This window comes from Trichoderma harzianum (genome assembly GCF_003025095.1).
Source record: "Trichoderma harzianum CBS 226.95 unplaced genomic scaffold M431scaffold_11, whole genome shotgun sequence".
NCBI lineage: Eukaryota > Fungi > Ascomycota > Sordariomycetes > Hypocreales > Hypocreaceae > Trichoderma > Trichoderma harzianum.
In genome coordinates this window covers 383707-403761 of record NW_020209259.1, presented here as the reverse complement: position 1 = coordinate 403761, position 20055 = coordinate 383707, and the positions used below count along the sequence as shown (strand labels likewise).

Below are 20055 nucleotides of genomic sequence, written 5' to 3'. Positions count from 1 at the left end.
CGGTGGAGAGAGAAGAAAGGAGGCTATGGCGTCAGTCAATCTCCTAAATTCGGCTGTGGCTGGCGCTGGTCCGACTTCTCTCATCCTCTTCCTCCATAACGTCGCTCAGTCGAGTAGGGTGATGATGCCGAGGCACCGCTTCCCATCCAGCATTCCCATAGCCCTGGCCGGAATAATCCTGAGGGTTCGAATAGGCACCGGTCCATTGGCTTTGCGGGGCGGATGTTGACGAGGGCATGTTCGCACCGCTGGGGTTTGTCGTGGCCGGGGTGTCGTAGTCTTCTGGATCCAAATCAGAACCTGTGTACGTTGAGGGCGGCGCAGCGAAGGGAATTCTAAGTCCGTCCCCGTCTAGGATGAAGTTTCCCTGCGCATCGATAAGGTACTCACCTTCGCTGTAACCGCCCTCGGAGCCAGCGCCTGCACGACGGCTCGGTTCTTCCTGGTGGCCAGATCGGTATTGTCCTTGTCCGGAGCTGCTGCTTCCTGCGGTGGTCTGTCCTTGGCCCTGGGCCTGCTGCTCAATGGAATAAGATGGTCGTTGATAATCAGACTGGTAGCTTCCTTGCTCCCTGGTGCTGCTGTGTCGACTGGGGCCGCCGCCATGGGTCATTGGCACTACCTGAACTCCGCCCACGACCGTGGGATGCCCTGACTGGAGAGACAGCGTCCTATCACGCTCCTCTTGTTCACGACGTCCAAGTTCCTCCCAAGCCCGGCGGGCTTCTTCCTTTGAGATGGCAAGCTCCTTTCTCATCTCCACCAGCTGCTTCTGAGTCTTGGACACTCCGCGCTCGTGCTCGACAGCATCGCGGATTGCTTGCTCACGGTCCCTCCTCTCCTTTTCGAGAGCTGCCTCCAGCATGGCATTCACCTCGTGGGCGCGCTCCAATTCGGATCTAGTTTCAAAGAACCACCTTTGAAATTTCCTCTCGGAGCTGGCTCGCAGGCGTTGGAGCTCCACTACGGCGTGAAAAAGGTTGGCGCCAGCCGCCGACAGATCCGTAACCTGTCGCGCCAGCTGCTGGCTCATGGGATCGCGATTGATGTCATCCTTGTTTTGCTCAAGCTTGCGGATCCAGTAGCTCGTCAGTCCCTCCCAGTGAGCAGACAACGTTTCCCATCGCTCAAAGGCATGGGGAAACGAGTTGCGTGGCTTGGTGGGATCGCTTGCCGCATCGCTGGCAAGTGTTCCAGGTGCAGGCTGCTGCGATGAGGAGCCCCCGGCTGGGAAAGCCTGGGGAGGAGAATGGTGCTGCTGGTTACCCGCCATCTGAGCCGGACGCTGCTGTGGTGGTAGGGTCTGGTTAGGCGCGACATTCGCTCGCGGAGCTTGTGACTGGTCTAGGTGTGAAGGATTAGTAGAATGCTGAGCTTCGGCATTAATGCCTTGGCCAGCAGCAACGCCAGCAGCGCGCCGCTCTGCATTGCGACGCTCCGTCTCCTGCTGCACTCGCGCCTCTTGTTCCGCACGGCTCTTCTCCAATGCCTGCTGCTCAACTTCAGCTCTCTGCCGTGCTTCCGCTCTCTGGCGCGCTTCTCTCGCTGCTCGCTCCTGCATGATCGCCCTAGGACCTTTAATGCCTGATGGCGAGCTCGTCGGCGCGGGAGCAGCGGCTGGCATGCGACCAGGGCCAAGGGCCGTGCCATTAGACGTGGCAGGAAGGCCACCAGTCATGAGATCAGACATGCTGGCAGTCTCTTCGATTTCGTCGGCTGTGAAGGGGCGAGGTTGACGGAGAGCCTCCTCTAAAGCGAAGAGGATTGCGTTGTGAGTATGCTTGGAAATACGAGGGACTCTGAGCTGAGGTCTTGCCGGTGGGTTCTGGATTCCCGCAGAGCCAGAGCGTTCGTGACGCGGCTCCTGGGTTTGAGGTCGCTGGCGCTTATCCTCGTTGGACTCGTCAAACAGCGACAACCCAAGCCCAGTTATAGACGATTCGGAGTCGTGAGAAAGCGATACAATGCTCGGGTAGAAGCCAGCCGAGGCGGCGGCGATGTGAACCCGACGCTCCGGTTGGTGATTGGGTACAGGTGCAGAGTCGAATTTCGGCGTGCGGCGAAGAGATTTGCGCTGTGAAGACGGGGTGGAGAGCCTGCTTGGAGGCTCTTGTGCAGTCTGCGACAGAGGATGTTGCTGCTGGCGTTGCGATGGTGGAGGCGTGTTCTCGTGGGTCGCGTAACGGTCGTTAGAAACGGGGGAAGGTCGTTGGGACAAGTCTGCGGCGCCTCCTAGCGTAGGGGGGAGGGAAGACAAGTTGAACGGGGTTGATCACCGCCAGGCTAACCGGCGGTGATGTTAGGAGGAGAGGGAGAAATCCAGAAGGGCGCGCGGTCGTTGATGGATGCCACTGCAGGGTTGAGATTCGGAGAGGAATTGGGTGCCGTAGCCAACAAGCCAAAGAGCCCTAGAAGCGAGCGCCTTCAGCAAGAGCAATGAAAAATTAAGGTATTGGAAGTAGTAAAAATTTGGTGCTATCCAGACTGTAACCAGCAATGAGGTGATTTGCGCCAAAAGAAACCCGAGAGGGGAGTATTGATAAGCGCAGACGCTAGGATTTTCGAGACAAAGTTGCGAGAGTCAAGGGTAAGAAGGCGGACGCGATATGCAAGCAGGTGAATCGTGCAGCGAAAGGCGGCAGAAGACCCAATTGCCCGCAGGAGTTGGGAAGAGGCTGGCTCAGCTCAAAGCAGAAGCAGAGCAGAGGCAGAGGCGCGAAAGAGCCAGGGCGGTGATGTCAAAAAAGCTGGTGGCAGGGGGAAACCGGCTGGAAAATGGAAAATGGGGGGCTGGAGTGCGCAAGCGCGGCACCGCACGTCTTTTCCGCGCAACTGAGTCTGGGATTCCGTAGCGTTTATAGTGGCCGGTCCCAGTGGCTCGTCAGCGCAAGAACAGGGGGGAACAAAGAGATTGAATTGATCCAGCTTGGTTTGGGGCCGGTGTCATCTGATGGGCTCGGTTGATGAATGGATGATTGATCGATTGAATAATTGAATGAATGGATGAATAGATGAGTGGAATGGAGAAACGAATGGACTGGTGGGCGAAATTGCAGCGGTTATTATTCCTTTTTCAGGCCCAACCCAATATCCAGAACTGGCGGTAAAAGCCCAGATGCCCTCTTCTCTCTCTCCTCGTCTGGCTCTGTTGACCGTTGCGACGGCCCAAGCGCAACCTGGATGCCTCCCGTGCTGGCCTCGGGCTCTTGGCCCAAGCAAGTTTCGATGCGCCAAAAAGGAAAAACAAAGAAGAAGAAGAAGAAACCAAGAGAAGGGGGTGCCCGGTGTCGTGTTGGGCGAGGCGGACGAGACGATGCGCTGGTGCTGGTCGACACCTGTTGTCTGTATATTGCAAAGCAACCACTTTCTCTCCTGTCCTCTTTTTTTTTCTTCCCCCTTGCTCGTTCCCCACGAGGTCACAGAAACGGCCAGCAAAGCTCAGTTGGTGGAGCTTCAGGCTGCAGGCTGGCGAGCTGGCACATGTTTGAGGCCCAATGCTGACTTTTTGTTTACAGCCGACACGGCATCTCGTCTCAGGGGATGCAGCGAGCGGATGTGCTGGATAGGAGGCTGCGGTTTCTGGAGGTAAGATGCGAGAGGTTCCAAGTCGAAGTCGACGTCGACGATGGAGGCGGAACACGATAAGATCAAATGCGATTCCGCACAGCCTCGGACCCAATGGAAAGGCAAGCACTTTGCATCACGGCCCCCATCCTGGCGGACTCTCCTCCGGCGTACCCAACAGGTCGCTCCGTCAGAGCATGTACATGCGCCCTCCGCGCGGGCGTCATGGCTGCATCGTGTATCGTCCCAGCTACGGCGACCTGTCTGCAACCCGCAGCTGAGACCTACAGCTCCAGAACAGCGCTGGATCAACCTCCACAAGGTCCCAGCTAAGCAGAATCTGCTAGCACTCAAGCTAGCACCAGCTGAGGGATCCATGGATGGCTTCGGTGGGCCGGGGAAGGCGATGCGAATCGCCGAGATGGGATCTATTGGGGGGGCCAGGGCCATCCCTGATTCGAACGTCTCGGGCTGGCTCTTGGGCAACTTTGTCTGCTAACCGTAGCCATTGACTCGGGTCTCTCTCTCTCCCTTGTGGACTCGTAGTATCAGGTTATCAGGTATCAGCGTGTCCTATGCATGATGCATGCATTGTACCTTGCTTCATGCAAGTGAAGTGCGTCGACAGTGACAATGACAAGGCAAGGCAACAAAGGACAAGACGGCACAAACGGGCATCAACTCACCGCCCAAGGCAGACTCAAACCAAGATACAGCAGATGGGATGGTTGACGACAGCAACAGCTTGTCAGTGCCAGCAATCCCCCGATCTCCCGCTAAACGAGGCTGATCTTGTCAGGTTGGCACCTTAATGGCTAGTTCCGCCACGTCGCAAGCGCCACGTCTGTCTGTACCAAATCAGTACCTGTCACCCTTACGCCCAGACACAGCCTGAGACAAGTACCAGGCGCGTACCACTCACACAACACCGCATAATGCAAATCACCCCAAGATGCCCAAGAAATCAGGCTCTTTGAACTCTCAACGTCATGAATCTTCATCATCTCGAGGCTGTACAACTCACCGTGAGGCGTTACGCCTCCCGTATATGCGCGCCTCTGCGTGTGTTGCACAGCTTCTGCGTGTGTTGCACAGCTTCTGCTTCTGCTTCTGCTTCTGCTTCTGCTTCTGCTTCTGCTTCTTCCACAGCCCAATATGCCGCTCCGTCCGTAGCACATGGCGCCACCTCCAGTCGTCTTAACGGTCACGAGTAGAACATTGCGTGTAATCCTGTAATCAATTCTGTTTCATTTGTCTCTCGGCTTCGTCGAATAAAGAGGCCAATTCATCTTCTTTGCAATTCAATTCGCTGCCATTGCGGAAATTGTGCCACGGCTCGTGTATCAAATCCTGTCTAGCAGCGGCGCGGCACGGCTCGGACTCGGGACCACCTAAAACAAGTTGATGTCCGAAGCTTCACGGCGGCGAGCCAATCGCTGGCAAGCACATCTTGTCCGGTGCCCAGCGGTCTGGGTTCGAGCATCACCTAGACGACGTCACGTTTGCCGTAATTAGATGTGTTTATGCAGCATTGTGGATTTGGTGGTGGAGTGTGTACTTGTTCTGCACAATGTGGTAATGGATGTTGTCATGATACAGTAGCTGGGACCTGCTTTCGTCGAGCCATGTTTGCCACCATTGGACCTACCCACATGTGTGTGGACGTGAGGATGACCAAGTATAACGACAATGGAGAGAAAATGAGCCGGAAGCTTGAACTCTCCCAAGAAAACGCAATGAAATGCGTGCCATCATGCAAAATCTGGAGCATCGTCTATGCCTGTAGGGTAGGGCCTATATATGTTATACGGAGGGCTTCGTACGAGGATGCGTAATGCCAGGCAAAGAGGCCTCATGGGACCGGGGAAAAGATCAGAAAGAGTTTGTCACAATTATTGACTTTTATTTGGATCTACAGTCGTCATTGGCGTGCCTCTGGTGGTGACATGTCCTTCACAAGTATGTCACGAGTACACCGTGGCTAGATACTAAAGTGTATTCTGTATTAGATATCGACACAACTTTCGCACACGATCCAGGAAAAGATGGTTCTCAAAGTTATAGCTACGGCGGTATAGCATAGCAGCGTTCAGCAACATTCACTATTACACTGCGTTAGAATTTCCTCCATACGAGGCATCACCGCCCCGTATTGCCGTACTATGTGATACAGAGCGTGTTGAGTCGAATGCCATACATGTCTCTATCTTTATCTCTTCCCTCTTCACATGCAATACAAACGTAGTTCTCGCGGTTCCCTTTATCAGTGCAATTCCTGTGACGTGTTCAGCAACAGAAATCTCAATCTCAGTCGCGAGAATCTATGCCAGCCATCGTATATCGCGTCTGGAGAGATCCTTACGCGAATGCGCGGATTCTTCCACTTATATACGTATTCATTTACGGCTTCTTATACATGCCTATATATACGTATTCTTTTGTGTCTCCCCAGGAATTATGAAGCTCTGTTCACCATGGAGCGTAGCCATGGATACCAACTTTTGCATTCTTCAGAGCCAACCTTTCACACGGCATGCACCATGTTCTTGCGCCACGTGTAGATGGCCCGATTGCCTGTAGTACAGACACACCAGGTCTGAATAGTAGAACCTTGTGTTGCCCAATAGAGTGACAGAGAACTGAACCAATTGGTAAGAAATATACAGGCGTGGAGTCTCTTGCTGAGATTTTGACGGTAGTTGCGGCAAGAGAATCTCAAATTCAACGCAGGATATGTACATATATGTGGCTTTCATCGTATCTACACATACTCATAGGCGACTCCGTCCATATACAGCTTCTCTAGAACTGCATTCACAATGAGATGCGATGAGAAGAAGAAAAAATGAAAATTCTCTGCAGTTCATCATTTGGAGGCAGCCAATACTAGAAACACATCTTGAGCCTACTCGAATAGCCAGCCCTCCATTCTCCGCGGCATCCACGGAAGCAATCCGGGCCCTGATCCAAGTCTCACACAAATGTCTACTTGTGCATGTCTCAGTTTGGGCTATCTAGTCTCTCAACCCCCCTACCCTTGTCAAGAGGATCCGATCGACCGGGGATAACGAACTAAGCTCGTCCCCGATCAGACGGCAGGTTGGGAAAAGGGCGAGAAGTTGGTTTAAAAAACTGACAGACAGGGATTCCCCCCTCATTGGGAGGCAGGGTCTGGCTACTCCAAGACTACATACAGTAATGGATATGTTTAAGTTCGTGAAGTGTTCTAGTTTTAGTCGTGCTGTATCCATTACTTCTCGCACTTTGGTAGTAGTCGTGTTTAGATACAGCTACTTCACATATGCAGGGACATGTTGTAGGTCTATGTGGCCCTTTTTCTCGTATATGTAGCTTTGTTTGCTATCCACTCGTACCTACATATCGCCACTAACTCAGGACTGAGACGCGCCCGTGTACTTTTGCTAGGCGGCAGTTTGCCTGGTCTTTGCACAGCTCAGTTGCCCAGTGAGGACGCGGTAGCGCGACGGCGACACCGTCAATGGTTCTCTTTTTCTCTCATTCTAGCTGAGAGTTCCGATCTGAAGCTGGTGTCAGACCGTGGACGTGCCGATCTCTCGATGGTCGGAATTTTCTCAATGAGGGCACCTTGATGGGCACTAGTAGAGAGAAGGGAGCTGCTATATCTGCTTAATGTTACACACAATTGCCTCTTATATAGTCTGACTAAGATGGACTCGTCTTTACGATGTATCTATATGCAGTTGTTTCCAGATAGAATTCGACATCATCTCACTTCATATATATGATATATTACAGATATTATATCGTGGTGTTATCAAACTTGAAGAAGAAACGCGTTGTATACTGACAAACCAACGCGTATCTACAAAGACCATCTCGCGGCCCATGCTCTCCCCTCGTAACAAACTCCAAACTCCAAACCATGTTCCCATGCAGAAAATATCCATCCCTCATGTTTGCCCACTGCAACGCCTCCGCCCCTTCGCCAAGCCCCCAGCCAGAATGCAAACCAGTACCCGCAAACCTTTCCCCCCAGAGAGCCCTGCAGAGGCAGCCCAAGTCAAGTAGTCTGAATATTTCTCTCCATCCCTAGAAGGAGAGGGCACAAATACGCCCAGCACAGGCCCCTCAAACTCAATGTTTGCCGGGGGTGTTCGAGAGCAAAGGAATGCTTCCCGTGTCAAGGGCAGCGCGCGGCTCCTCCGTTCGCCCCAACTCAGACATTTGCGACGCCACGAACTTTCTCAGAAGAACTTCTCTGACCAAGAAGAGCAAAAGTAGAGCAAGGGGGGTGAGTGTACATGTATTGTGCCCCGCAGGAGAATATGTCTCATCTGATCGAGAAAAGCGTCTGCTATGCATGTCTTGTTTTGTTTATCTTCACCTGTGCAGTCTGTTTATGTAGCTTTATTGAGTAGTATTTGTCTTTTCCTTTCCTTCACAGACTATTTGTATATCATGCCTGCCTCCTTGCTCCCCGACCCTCCCTCTCACGGAAAGTCTCAGTACGCAAGACTTGTGCTCTTTCAATCACCACAAAAAAAGCATTGACGAAGAAAAGGAAAAGGAAACCCCCAATTGGAGAGAGAAACCCTTAGACAAGCATTGAAACCACCACAAACCCCCCAAAGAAAGAGCGTGTCATGGAGCGAACCAGCAAACTCGCCCAGCTCACCCTCGTATCGAAATATTACCCCGTGGCAAACTACTCGTACCCTCGCAGCGAGGGTTACGCCCGCACTCCCTACAACAGCAGGAGATGCTCGAATGAGTCCGAGGATAAGAGGACGTCGCTTGCCTTCTCACAGGCAAGTGCAATGGCGAGTTCATGTCCTTTTATGCTGTCACCGCCGCTGCCAAGCCTGATTGACGACCGCACCGACTCCGAGGCTTCGGCAGACGACGACGATATTCGGTATCACGCGCATGGGGATGAGCTTTGGGACAGCTTTCTGGAATCTGGACTTTACATTCACGACAATCTTGAGATCAGAACCGCCACAATGGCTTCTATTACTGCGCCAGAGTGCGTTCCTCCTATGGTTCCACAGAAGGACTATCCTGCCTTGATTGCCTCGCCTCATCAGGTCAGGAGAAGGCCTCTGCCTCAGGAGCAACGTTCTCAGGAGTCCTCGTGGCCGCTCTCTGATAGCCCGCCAAGAAGAAGGCCGTCGCCAATATATTCAGCATTCCCCAAGATAGTGTCAATACCATCCGGCCAATGCTCAAGACAGAGTTCGACCTCTCAACTCTCCACTGTCTGCTCAACGGACGCTCCTTGTGCTCCTAAAGACGCTCCTCCTCTCCCCCCATGGCCTTCTGGCTCGTATCCCCGTTCAGCAAGTCCTCATCCAAGGGCCTTTTCTCCCGCCACCTTCATGGTACTCCAACGCCCAAACAGCTCTCACGGCTCACGGCCAAACACTCCCCTGGACTACTACTACCCTCCTCCTCCCTCTCCTCCACCGACCGCACCGCTACCAGCTCTACCGCCACTCTCCTCACGGCCTCCTCATCCATCCACTCTCACACCTCGATCCTCCAATCTCAGCCACGTCGAGCCTACTCCTACAACCACTCAGACCCTCCGCCCCTATAAATCAACCACACAACTGCGCCCTCCGCCTCCCCCGGAGCCGCTCCCCATCTCCGTCTTCGAATACGATACAGACTCAGACTGTGACGACGATGACGACGAGAGCAGCTCCTCAGGATCACCAACTCTGTCATTTTTCCGCTTCCACAGACGGAGTCAGAGCCCAAACACAGCCGAGGGCATCCTCGCCCGCCGTCGCGGATCAGCTTCCAAAACCTCCGTCCAGCAATCCTTCGTCGACGCCGCTACTGTCGCAAAGGACCGCCGGCGACGAAAGAGGACAAATACCATGGAGAGCCTAGGGAAGCAATCCGATGTGCTAAGTAGGATGCTTGGCCGTCGGAGTCGCTAGCAATGCTGCAGCTTTTCGGGGTTTCTTCTTTTTCTCTTTCTGCTTTCTACCATCTCGTTTTGCATCCCGGCCCAGGGGATTGGGCCAACTTGAACCACATTCATTTATTCGCTATTCACACGTCACTCTTTTTACTACGAAGCAAGCGGACCTTGGCCACTCATTATGATTTGCTTTTACACATGACTACTACGCATTGATTTTACATTGTATTAAGGAATTGGAGTTTATCACGGCAGCATGGGAAGGAGTATTAGGTATTTAGGGGAGTTAACCAATGGCCAATGAGGCCTCAATGAGATTTAATTGTATAATTTTTTTTCCCTGTACAACCAGGTTGTCAAGATCAGAATACCATGAGTGAAACACTGAGAGCATTCCAAAGGGTTCGACAGTCGAGAAAATGCGATGTCCTAGCTATGGCACACCTGTGTTGCCCGGGCACCACAATAAAGAAAGGTTTAGGTTTGAAACATGTTGTCAATGAAACGAAAAATCTTCAGCCACATCAAACTGGTATCATTTTTGCATTACATCGTGTGTCGTCTTCCAACCATCTTTAACCACCGTGCATTCCACATTATATACTCATCATTCATATCACCCATCGCATCTCATATACCCCTTCCTGTACATATCGTGAATGTCAAACTTTAATCGCTCCCAACTCCATCCGCATGCTAAGGCCATGCCATCAATACCAAAAAACAAAAACGCCATGCTCATTTTGTCTGCACTCTTAATAAGAAGGAAAGGTGAAAAAAAGGGGGAAACATAAAAGCAAATCATTAAACCATAGATCTTGAAGATCTTGGCATCTTTTCCGAGAAATCGACCATGCGTCTAATACTTGCCCGGTTCGCGTCTTTTCCTAGGACAGGGCCAAAGAACCACGAACTCTCATCCCGGGAGTCGTCACGTCCGACACCTAGTCGGTTTTCAAGATCACTCCGCCCTCGAACAGATCGAAACGCTGCATCTTGTGTGAGCTCTTCAGCAGAGCAGAGACTGATAATTCCAGCGATCGAGGTGACGGGCCGGGGGAGTAGGAATTGGCGCCGGTGGGGCACCATCAAAGCGTATCCGCCCACATATAAGAAGAGGAATGCCAACAGGACGCCAAAGACTGGCATGCTGGGATACATTCGCACCGTCCTATCAGGAGCTGTTAAAGCCATCAGGAGCCCGCCTCCCAAAACGGGGATGAAAATAAACAATGTTGCCAGCAGAGATACGCCTGCCACTCTCCAGTGCCCATTTCCCAATGCTCTCCATGTCGCCTGTAGGGGGAGACAGGCCGCGTAGTCTGCCAAAAGCGATCTCTGAGCCGGAGAACCGTCCACATCGTGTAAGTCAGCCCATGGTTGGAGGATGCGCAGTGACTGATCGACGATTTGAAACTGCAAAAAGAGAATCATGCCAGCAAGGGCCGGCACGAAACTGAAGACAAAATCGGCTGGCGAAAAGGCATTGTGATCAGGCCTTGCACTTAGCATCGGCAAAAAGCCTGACTCCAGCCGGGTCTGCGGCAAGAAAGAAACAACAACCAGAGCTACCAGCAGAACAAAAGTGACTGCTACAGAAAAGATAAGTGGACCATCACGAAGATACAGTGGCAAATATCTCCCGAAAGTGTTGTCGATCAAAAGATGAGGTGTCGCCCCTTTCAAGTCGATTGGCGCATCGTTGCTAGCCTTCTTTCCCATCGCACCGGGTGACCCCAAGTCCTGGACAGGCGACGCTCCAATGGTGTACCAAATGCCTCCAGTGGTCGCATCTTCGGCTTTCCAGTACCCCAGTCGATCAAACCATCTCTCGCGCAATTGCCCTTTAAACACTTTGGTGTCCTCGGCAAGGTCATCTCGTCTGTAGCTAGACATGATGTTGCTGCGGTTCAACAGGGGCAAAAGATCTCCGATCGACCGAATGTCCCAGGAAAGGCCTGTCCATTGCACGAGCCAATACACCATTAGATTAATTGTTGCCAGCAACAGAACACCATACAGGCCAACAAGCGCCCATACAACTGGTTGAACAGGAGCCCAAATCCACTTTTCGTGGACAAGAACACACGTGAAAGCTGCGCTTTCTAAGGGGATCGTGAATATAGCCAGCCACGTTGCAACATCAAAAATCTTAAACTGCCATGGCCCAATGAACTGGGGTAGCAAAAAGGTGGTAGGATATAACCTCTGAAATTGAGCCATACATCTGATTCGTGGATTCTCGCTAGCCATCGCAGTAAAAGGCAGAATTCGCAAAGAGGCTATTACGACGTTTTGGGCGTAAATAAAAATAACAGCACCCAATAGCTGTGGCAATATGCGGAACAAAAAGTATTGGCCCGAGTAGATGCTACCGGGATATGGTGTCAAGCCAGAATGCGCGTAGGAGTACCTGGCTGAGAATATGAGAGCTGCCATCATAAGGAGAATTAGTATAGCCAAGATTGCCATTGAGAATGCCCGTAGAATCCGCGGTTTGAAGTTGAGGGACTGAAGAGTTCTGCCGTGAGGGTCGAGATCTTTTTGCATGTTTTTGGATACAGGAATCCATCGTGATGTACTTGCCCCAGTGGGGTCAAACGAGGCCGTGCTGCGTCGTGGAAGTTGCCCAGGGGTGGGAGGCCCCCTCTGAGGGAGAGGCTCTGGTCGGAGGTCAATATCGTCCCTCGCTAATCGATCTTGATGAATTGGCGATTTGTATGCTGCGGATTCATCAAATCCGCGTAGTGGCTCATACCGTTCGGAATATCCATCAGACGAGCTAGACACGAGATGCGACGGAATCGATATGCTCTGACCGCCTACTAGTGCTTGCAGGGCGTATTGGATGTACGGTGTGTCGTCAATTCCAGGAGTAACTTTGCCCGCTGCCAGAGCCAATTCATCTTTGATGTTAGGCATGCGGGAAGCGTTATCCGCAGCGAACATTGCTAACTGAGCCTCGTCGAAACGTACTATGGGGTCCTCTTCTGGCTCAATGGCATGGTATCCCGCAGGCTGTACGGGCGGCTTTGCGTACGAAGAGTCTGACTTGTGTAACTCGGAAGAGCGTGACTTTATTATTCTCAGGGGAGCTACTTCTACATCATCAGATGCATCGTTGATTTGCGGGTTGGATCGGCGGTTAGAGCGTCGGCTTTTCGAGGAGGCGCGCTTCGATCGTCCGCTTTGGCGTTTTTGGCGTGTCGAAGGAGAGGCTTCGCCGTCGGGGACGGGCTGATATCGACTGCTATTTGACTGCCGCCAGCCTAGATGGGAGAAGGAATGTTAGCGAGTGCGCTGCAAGTCCATAACGCTGCGCCCACGTACGAGGAGGCTCTGCATGGTCACGATCATTGTCTTGGTAACTCATTCTTGCTGCGCTCGACGCAGGCAAACTGCACTAAAAGAGAGTTTGGCCAATTGCTTGTGCAGGACACAACGCAAGATAGAGGAAAAGATGTACGGTGTGGGATGGGTTCTCAGGTGTATGGCTAGTTTTAAAAAATGGCTGGGGGATATCTGACGCAGGAGGGTGTCCCAGCCACCGAAAGATGCATGAAGCGCCGTAGCGCACGGGAAGCTGTCCGATGGGGCCGCATAGGGAGCCTTGCAGGCCGAAACAGCACGACATTGGATGACCCGCAACTGACCTTGAAGATAGACAGCAGAAATAATGTATAGCAGCTACCAAGACGAGTTCCGAGCTTTAACAATAGACCACGATATGCTTGATTTCTTGTCAATCTACTCAGCGATGATCGCCTCTATCTTGCGTCGCACGAGATCGGGCTTGTCGAGTCGGGCTTCGGTAGTGAAGCTCTAGCAAACGGGTGGCGCAGACAGCCGCCGGAGGCCCGCAAAATCGGGTGGCTGGGGGGCAGGGGTCCGGAAAGCTGAAGCTGACTTGGAAGTTTGAAGCGCCAATGAAGGCTTTTGACGAGCAGATGAGGATAGGATAGGATAGAATAGCACGGAGTATAATGCCTGGATGATGACGAGCATAAATTTGTGAGACAGAGGAGATTCGCTGATTTAAGCAGGGCAGCACAACTGCATCTGGCGGGGGGCTCTTGCCAACGCATTCACTTTACTCAGCTGGCGATGAGTTGGCTGCGGCCCACTTTAAGGTGATATCAGCCCAATCATGAGCGAGATACTTGTAAATGGCTGTCTCATTGGGTGCGTGGGTGTTGGATCACGTGAACTTGCACAGAGCACTCTGTAGCCATTGTTGAACATCGCTGGTACTAACAGTTGCGGTCACTTGCGAGGTGGAATATGTTGAAGATTGTGGGGGTGTAGCGTATGAAGCCGAAATAAACATGCATTTTTCAGCCTCAGGAAGGCAGGCACTCAGAGAGTATTTGTTTGTCCATATTCTGACATGATCAAGTGCTGTGAGGACTGATCATTGTGACTCTCAATGGCAAGTATCTTCTCTGCTCTACGTAGCACCACCGTTAAATCTGTTTCATGTCCTACAATCTCACCATACGATACCTAGTGAACGTTATAGAAAGCACAGATCAAGCTTCTTGGACGAATCCACCCAAGCCATCTCTGCCAAGCGGAAACGCGTATCTCAACTTCTTGAATACAGGGTATTGTCCATCGTCTCAAAGCCTGTATTACGTACTCCACCACTCGCCCAATGAACAGCCTGCAAACCACTTAGTAAGCTCCCGTCGAGCGACAAGCAAAAGCGGAGCATCTCCGTACCTTGGCGATCTTAGCAGTATCGAAGAACAAGGTTGAATCTACAATTGCGACGGCTCCAGTCTTTAATTTCCAATCAATTGTTTTATAAGTTCTCGAAGCATGTTCGGCAAAACGGACGGCACAATTTCGTCCAATGTTGTGTCTTCTTGGCCAATTTTTCTCTTCCCTCGGCAGAGTAGACAAATACTACCGGCCAAGCCATTAGAAAGGCTAGTGTAATCCTTTGTTGATGAATTTTAGCGCGCTGAATTTGCTTACCTGCTGAGCAAAGCTTTAGTAATGAGGCAAATGACGAAACTTTAACACAGGCGGTATTGATTGATACAACTTTCCTATTGTGTCAGCTTTAGAAATTTATCGCCAATATGCTAACGTATATCTTGGAGCGTTCTTTTCGAACCTTTTTCGTTCTGGAGAATTCTGTAGTTTTCGTTCCCCATTGAATATCCAGCATAAATGAGTCGCTTCTCGCTGCTCTTTGCAATTCTTGTTGCTTCAATTTCCACACTCATCTACATCTTACCTGTTGAGCAATACACCTCAGCATACTACAAAGCCATAAACATATTCACCAGCAACACATCTACACCAGATATAAACACACCGGCCACATCTCCCGAGCTATCTACGCCCGGAAACGCCACAATGTCAATTCTCCGACAGGCCAAGATCATCCCTCATCTATCTTCGAGCAGGGGTCACAACAACCTAGGATGGCTGGACACTTACCACAGCTTTTCCTTTGCCGATTGGCACGATCCCAGATACACTCACTTTGGAGCCCTACGAGTCTTGAATGAAGATAGGGTGAAGCCCAACACGGGATTCCCCACCCACCCTCATCGAGACTTTGAAATCTTCAGCTACATCTTATCCGGAGAGTTGACGCATCGCGATTCTATGCTCGCCAAGGGCAAGGAGGGTGGTCAATCCGATAAATTCTTCCGGATGCACCGTGGAGACGTGCAATTCACTACAGGCGGCACGGGTATTGCCCACTCTGAATTCAACGAGCACAACAAGGACACGGTCCACTTTCTTCAGATCTGGGCGATTCCCTGGAAGAGGGGCCTGACTCCTCGATATCACACTCGCAATTTCCCAGAGGAGGCCAAGCGAGAGGGCTTTGTTAAGATTCTCAGCCCGCTAAAGGCTGGCGAGGATGCTACCTTTCAAGAGGAAAAGGAAGCAGAGCCCACTATCCCAGAAACAATCCCCATTCACGCAGATCTCGTCATGGGCGCTGGCATCATCGCACCGGACGGCAAGTTTGAGTGGACAGTTGGAGGCGGCGCGGGCCAAAAGACACAGCGCAAGGTCTATATCCACCTGCCAATGCTAAAGGGCGGAAAGGCCAAGATCCGGCTCGATGGGCGAGAGGACGCAGAGCTTTCCGAAGGAGACGGCGCATTTGTCGATGGAGTTCAGATTGGAGACAGGTTAATAGTGGAGAGCATTGGAGAGGCCGAAGCCGAGGTGGTTGTGCTTGACACGGCTTGAGCAGACACGTATGCCAGTTAGGTTGTTATAAGAGAATCTTGATCGTACTGTACATAGCATTTACTATAGACCAATTTAGCATGACACATTGGAAATAAAAGGCCCGTATGAGTCAAACCAAAAAGCGGCAGAGAAGGCTAATAAATTGCGTGTTGTTCAAAGAGGCAACGGCCGAGCAGAAAGCAGTGCGTGGGCCCCTCCGAGTTTGGGCGTGAACAGTTTTTCCATGCCAGGGTCCCCTGTCTACTAGATCCGGTGGTGTGCCTTGGCGACGCAGGCACACAGACTCGGCAGGTTGATGGATGCGCGCCTGTTGAGGCGCAATTTTGTTTTGCATGCAGCTGTAAGGGGAGCGTTTGAGTGAATTGCCAACTGTTGATGTCGTTGATGCTGGCGTTGATGCCGATGTTGATGCTACTGCGGAGTACCTGGTATCTTCATAGCTCATAGTCTCATTGTAGTCCACTGTACGGAGTAGATAACCGAGCATTGACTCGTGACGTAAAGAAGCAGCAAGAAACAGGATCAAGAGCAGCTACGGGCTTCTCCGTGTGTCTTTAGTCCCTTATGCATAATAGGACCTTTATCGTCCTAAGGAGATGACATACTGCTTTTGGCGTGGCGCCATCATGTCACAGTAAGATAAGGTACGATACGAGTGCTTATATGCTTGTACACAGCCTTAGTAATAAACCTGGGGCGAAATAAACGGTTCCTCTTCTGGCTCAACGTTACTTGTGCCCTCGCTCTTCGTCTCAAAGGCTGGGAAATACAATACTCCGCTTCACTCGGATTCGGACCTCCGCCTACCAACAGCAACGCCCAAAGTAGAAGTGGCCGACTGAAATGAAGCCCACTTCCAAAGTACCATGCGTGAACGGCAATACTCTGACGGGACAGGAGTCGTATATGGCTGTACTGTATCCATGCTTGAAACTTACTCGCATGCCCTGCACACATACTCGGACAGTGCTGTATTCGTACAGCTTCTGCAAGGCTGAGGCATGCACGCACGCAGACAAACGAGATTCTGGGCAGTCAGTGCAGAATCTTCCTCTGCCGCCCCCCGCACACGTGGGCGTGGGAGCGTGTGCTCATGATAGGAAAATTCCACGACAATCCGGCTGAAATCCGAACTCAGGTTGCCCCTGTCCTAGAGATCTAAGCGCCTTGGTCTTTTCAGGTACGCGGCCTCGAAGACGGCTCAGCAGCCCTCGTAATTGGACAGCTGGGCTTTAGCCCTACGAGAAAAAACATTTCACGGCGGGCAGAAACTGCCACTAAGAGAACCAAGACCGGTCTACTGATGCGCCACGCGCTAAACAAAAGGCTTGCCAATGCAGGGGTCCCGGACACGACACATGCAAACGAGGACAGGCAGGTTTCTAACGCGGTGATTCGCCATCGTACGTCGCCATGGGGGGGTCATCCATGTCTCGATCCTTCGCTGTTTTCACCAACGCGGGAGGCTAATAGGCGAGACGAACCTCATACAATTTATGTCGCATTTGCTGGGCTTTCGGTCCTGGAAAGAGGAGCCATGAGCATCGACGACATGTTGCCTTGATGATTGATGATGGCTGGCCAAAGCTTGTCAACATGGATTCTGCTTCGTGAACTGGCTGCTTGATGAATCAACATGTCCCGATCAGGTATGTCATGGAAAAGCTCAGCTTTCAGCTACTCGCAAACTCGGGCTATTTTTTACCGCTCTAAGCACGACTAGTTCTACAAGCGGCCAATCAAGCTGACAACTGACATCAGGTCGTCTGCTGCTAGTTCCAGTAGTAATATCTGTACCGGTACATTCGTGCTTGTACCTATTGTTGGTCGTGAGGCCAACCGTCCGTAGCACTCGGTTATGGGCTCGTGCAAAAAAAGACCGCAACTCCAAGTCTCTGTACACGGATACAACGGGAATACGCAGTCTAGACAGTCAAATCTCGGCCGGGAACCCTAGATTTGACCAATGGTGGCTTGTGGCCGTTTCTCCGGCACCAGAAACCACTATGCCTGTTCCTGGATTCTGCAGCGTTGGTGATTTTGCCCACATGTGTGTGCTCATCTGCCCACCCTCTGACCGAGTGGAAGGGCCATGTATGGACAAATTAGGCTTCACGGATCCGTTCTTCCGTCATAGCTTACTCTGGAGAGATTGGCCAAGACCAAACGCGCATATGAGCCCAGTCCCGCGGCGCAATCAGATGGGCTTAGTGAGGTGAGGCCCCAGGGGAGGCCGAGAAAGGAAATGGCCGAGTCCACGATGGATGCACTTTGGGGGTAGGCTGGACTGTTAGTTTACAGTAGGCTCCGAGCAAGCGTGGGCAACTAAAATGCGAATGGGTGGCTTGCCACCGTTGCTGACTCTCTTCTTCTTTTCTTCTTCTTTTCTGTTCTCTTTATCAACTCTAGCTCTGTTAACTTCAGAGACGGCTCGGTTCCTAGGCCAAGTTGCAGACGGTTTCGTTTGCGTCCTTTCGTTGATCTTAGAATCATCACACTCATTCTTTTCCTGGCTTCGGCCACCTTACAGTCTTTCTCTAGTATAATCTAGACAGTCAGTCAACAAAATGGTTTCTGCTCGTGCTGGTGTTGCGGCCGTTGGCCTCCTGAACGGTTACTGGGTATGTTGCCATAGTTGTCTCCTTTAGTCCCCCCTTCAACTGTTGAACACGCTGCTCACAACTAATGTTTAGGGACAACACAGCACTCCTGGTGGCCTTAGGACACACTGCGATGCTGGTGTTGATTCCGTCACCCTTGGTTTTGTTAACAGCGCCCCTGATTCCTCTGGATATCCCGGCATCAACTTCGGACCCAACTGTTGGGCAGATTCATACCCTGACCCCAACACTGGCTTGCCCACAAAGCTCTACAGCCACTGCATGACCCTCCAGCAAGATATTCCTTACTGCAGATCCAAAGGTGTCAAGATCATTCTCAGTATCGGAGGAGTGTACGACCCCGTCCTTGACAACTACAAGGTTACAGACAACACCACGGCTACCAACTTTGCCACCTTCCTTTATAATGCTTTTGGTCCTTACAACTCAAGCTGGACGGGCCCTCGCCCCTTTGATGCCAGTCCCATCGACCACACCGCCGTTGATGGTTTCGATTTCGATCTTGAGCCTCCGGCAACCAGCGCTCTCAGCCCTGCCTGGTGTAAGTTCTCCCCCCTTTCTCTCTTGGAATTTGCTACTATGGGCGTCGAGTGCTAAGATTTTGTCTCAACGCAGCAATGGCACCTTACATCAAGATGGTTGAGATATTCCGTGCTCTCAACCCGTCTTTGATTATGACTGCTGCCCCCCAGTGCCCTACCAACCCTCAATACTTTGCCATGAAGGACTTGATCCAAAACGCCGCCTTTGACAAGCTTTTCATCCAGTTCTACAACAACCCGGCCTGTGATGCCATTTCTGGAAACTCCCCCGGCGATGCTTTCAACTACAACGACTGGGAGACCATTGTTGCCAATAGCGCCAAGAGCAAGTCGGCTAAGCTGTACATTGGTCTTCAGGGTCAACCCACGCCCCTTGGATCAACCGAGTCTGGCTACATTGACCCCATTGCTGTGAAGAACCTGGTTTGCCAATACAAGGACAAGGCGCACTTTGGCGGTCTTTCGGTGTGGGATCTGTCTCAGGGTCTGTCCAACGTTGTCAACGGAACGTCGTTTAACCAGTGGGCTCTTGAGGCGCTGCAGGTCGGATGCAACCCCTATCCTACTACAACCACCTCGGCTACTACTGTTGCTAGCACAACGACTTCCAAGGCGACTTCCACGACTTCCAAGGCTTCGTCGACTACCACAACCAAGGCTTCATCGACGACTTCTAAGGCGTCTACCACGTCCAAGGCTTCGTCGACAACCTCCAAGGCATCCACGACCTCCAAGGCTTCTACTACCTCAAAGGCGTCGACAACTTCAAAGGCCAGTACTACTTCTAAAGCCTCTACCACTTCCAAGGCAAGCACTACTTCCAAGGCTTCGACTACCTCCAAGGCGTCTACCACTTCCAAAGCCTCGACAACTTCAAAGGCAAGCACTACTTCTAAAGTAAGCTCTACCTCCAAGGCTTCAACCACCTCCAAGGCTTCAACCACCTCCAAGGCTTCAACCACCTCCAAGGCTTCAACCACCTCCAAGGCGTCTACCACCTCCAAGGCGTCTACCACTTCCAAAGCCTCGACAACTTCCAAGCCAAGCACTACTTCTAAAGTAAGCTCTACCTCTAAGGCTTCGACTACCTCTAAGGCTTCGACAACTTCCAAGGCGTCCACCACCTCCAAGGCCTCGACTACTTCCAAAGCCTCCACCACTTCCAAGGTGTCCACAACCTCAAAGGCAA

The 20055-nt window shown here is 51.7% G+C and overlaps 9 protein-coding genes across 9 annotated transcripts in view; 7 read left to right on the top strand and 2 right to left on the bottom strand.

Annotated features, from left to right (window-relative positions):
- Positions 1–43: 43 nt before the first annotated feature.
- Positions 44–3942, bottom strand: M431DRAFT_497924 (hypothetical protein; the record flags this gene model as incomplete). The annotated part of the gene is made up of 2 exons (XM_024917648.1): positions 44–2220; positions 3864–3942. 2 exons carry the CDS (start codon positions 3940–3942, stop codon positions 44–46), a joined length of 2256 nt encoding a protein of 751 aa, XP_024771326.1.
- A 448-nt stretch (positions 3943–4390) lies between these two features.
- On the top strand, positions 4391–5020 carry M431DRAFT_510809 (hypothetical protein). Its single transcript, XM_024919540.1, has one exon. The coding sequence runs from the start codon at positions 4554–4556 to the stop codon at positions 4776–4778; it is 225 nt and encodes a 74-aa protein (XP_024771325.1). The 5' UTR covers positions 4391–4553; the 3' UTR covers positions 4779–5020.
- Positions 5021–5595: 575 nt separating this feature from the next.
- M431DRAFT_224420 (hypothetical protein) lies at positions 5596–6163 on the top strand. Its single transcript, XM_024913588.1, has one exon. It carries the CDS (start codon positions 5793–5795, stop codon positions 6123–6125), a length of 333 nt encoding a protein of 110 aa, XP_024771324.1. The 5' UTR covers positions 5596–5792; the 3' UTR covers positions 6126–6163.
- Positions 6164–7599: 1436 nt separating this feature from the next.
- M431DRAFT_224366 (hypothetical protein) lies at positions 7600–8070 on the top strand. Its single transcript, XM_024913586.1, has one exon. The coding sequence runs from the start codon at positions 7715–7717 to the stop codon at positions 7949–7951; it is 237 nt and encodes a 78-aa protein (XP_024771323.1). The 5' UTR covers positions 7600–7714; the 3' UTR covers positions 7952–8070.
- A 119-nt stretch (positions 8071–8189) lies between these two features.
- On the top strand, positions 8190–9494 carry M431DRAFT_497922 (hypothetical protein; the record flags this gene model as incomplete). Its single annotated transcript, XM_024917647.1, has 1 exon — positions 8190–9494. One exon carries the CDS (start codon positions 8190–8192, stop codon positions 9492–9494), a length of 1305 nt encoding a protein of 434 aa, XP_024771322.1.
- A 577-nt stretch (positions 9495–10071) lies between these two features.
- M431DRAFT_510807 (hypothetical protein) lies at positions 10072–13192 on the bottom strand. The gene is made up of 2 exons (XM_024919539.1): positions 12809–13192; positions 10072–12747 (listed from the first exon to the last, which is right to left on the bottom strand). The coding sequence occupies exons 1-2, from the start codon at positions 12849–12851 to the stop codon at positions 10283–10285; spliced, it is 2508 nt and encodes an 835-aa protein (XP_024771321.1). The 5' UTR covers positions 12852–13192; the 3' UTR covers positions 10072–10282.
- Positions 13193–14585: 1393 nt separating this feature from the next.
- M431DRAFT_510805 (hypothetical protein) lies at positions 14586–15804 on the top strand. Its single transcript, XM_024919538.1, has one exon. It carries the CDS (start codon positions 14657–14659, stop codon positions 15698–15700), a length of 1044 nt encoding a protein of 347 aa, XP_024771320.1. The 5' UTR covers positions 14586–14656; the 3' UTR covers positions 15701–15804.
- A 1280-nt stretch (positions 15805–17084) lies between these two features.
- M431DRAFT_224348 (hypothetical protein) lies at positions 17085–18096 on the top strand. The gene is made up of 2 exons (XM_024913585.1): positions 17085–17352; positions 17465–18096. Exons 1-2 carry the CDS (start codon positions 17340–17342, stop codon positions 17920–17922), a joined length of 471 nt encoding a protein of 156 aa, XP_024771319.1. The 5' UTR covers positions 17085–17339; the 3' UTR covers positions 17923–18096.
- Positions 18097–18270: 174 nt separating this feature from the next.
- Positions 18271–20055, top strand: part of M431DRAFT_484615 (glycoside hydrolase family 18 protein) — a gene marked incomplete at both ends in the record, with an annotated part of 3605 nt that continues 1820 nt past the window's right edge. Inside the window, 3 exons of the mRNA XM_024916216.1 lie at positions 18271–18324; positions 18397–18865; positions 18916–20033. Coding sequence (XP_024771318.1) covers positions 18271–18324; positions 18397–18865; positions 18916–20033 — 1641 coding nt within the window. The remainder of the gene's footprint in view (positions 18325–18396; positions 18866–18915; positions 20034–20055) is intronic.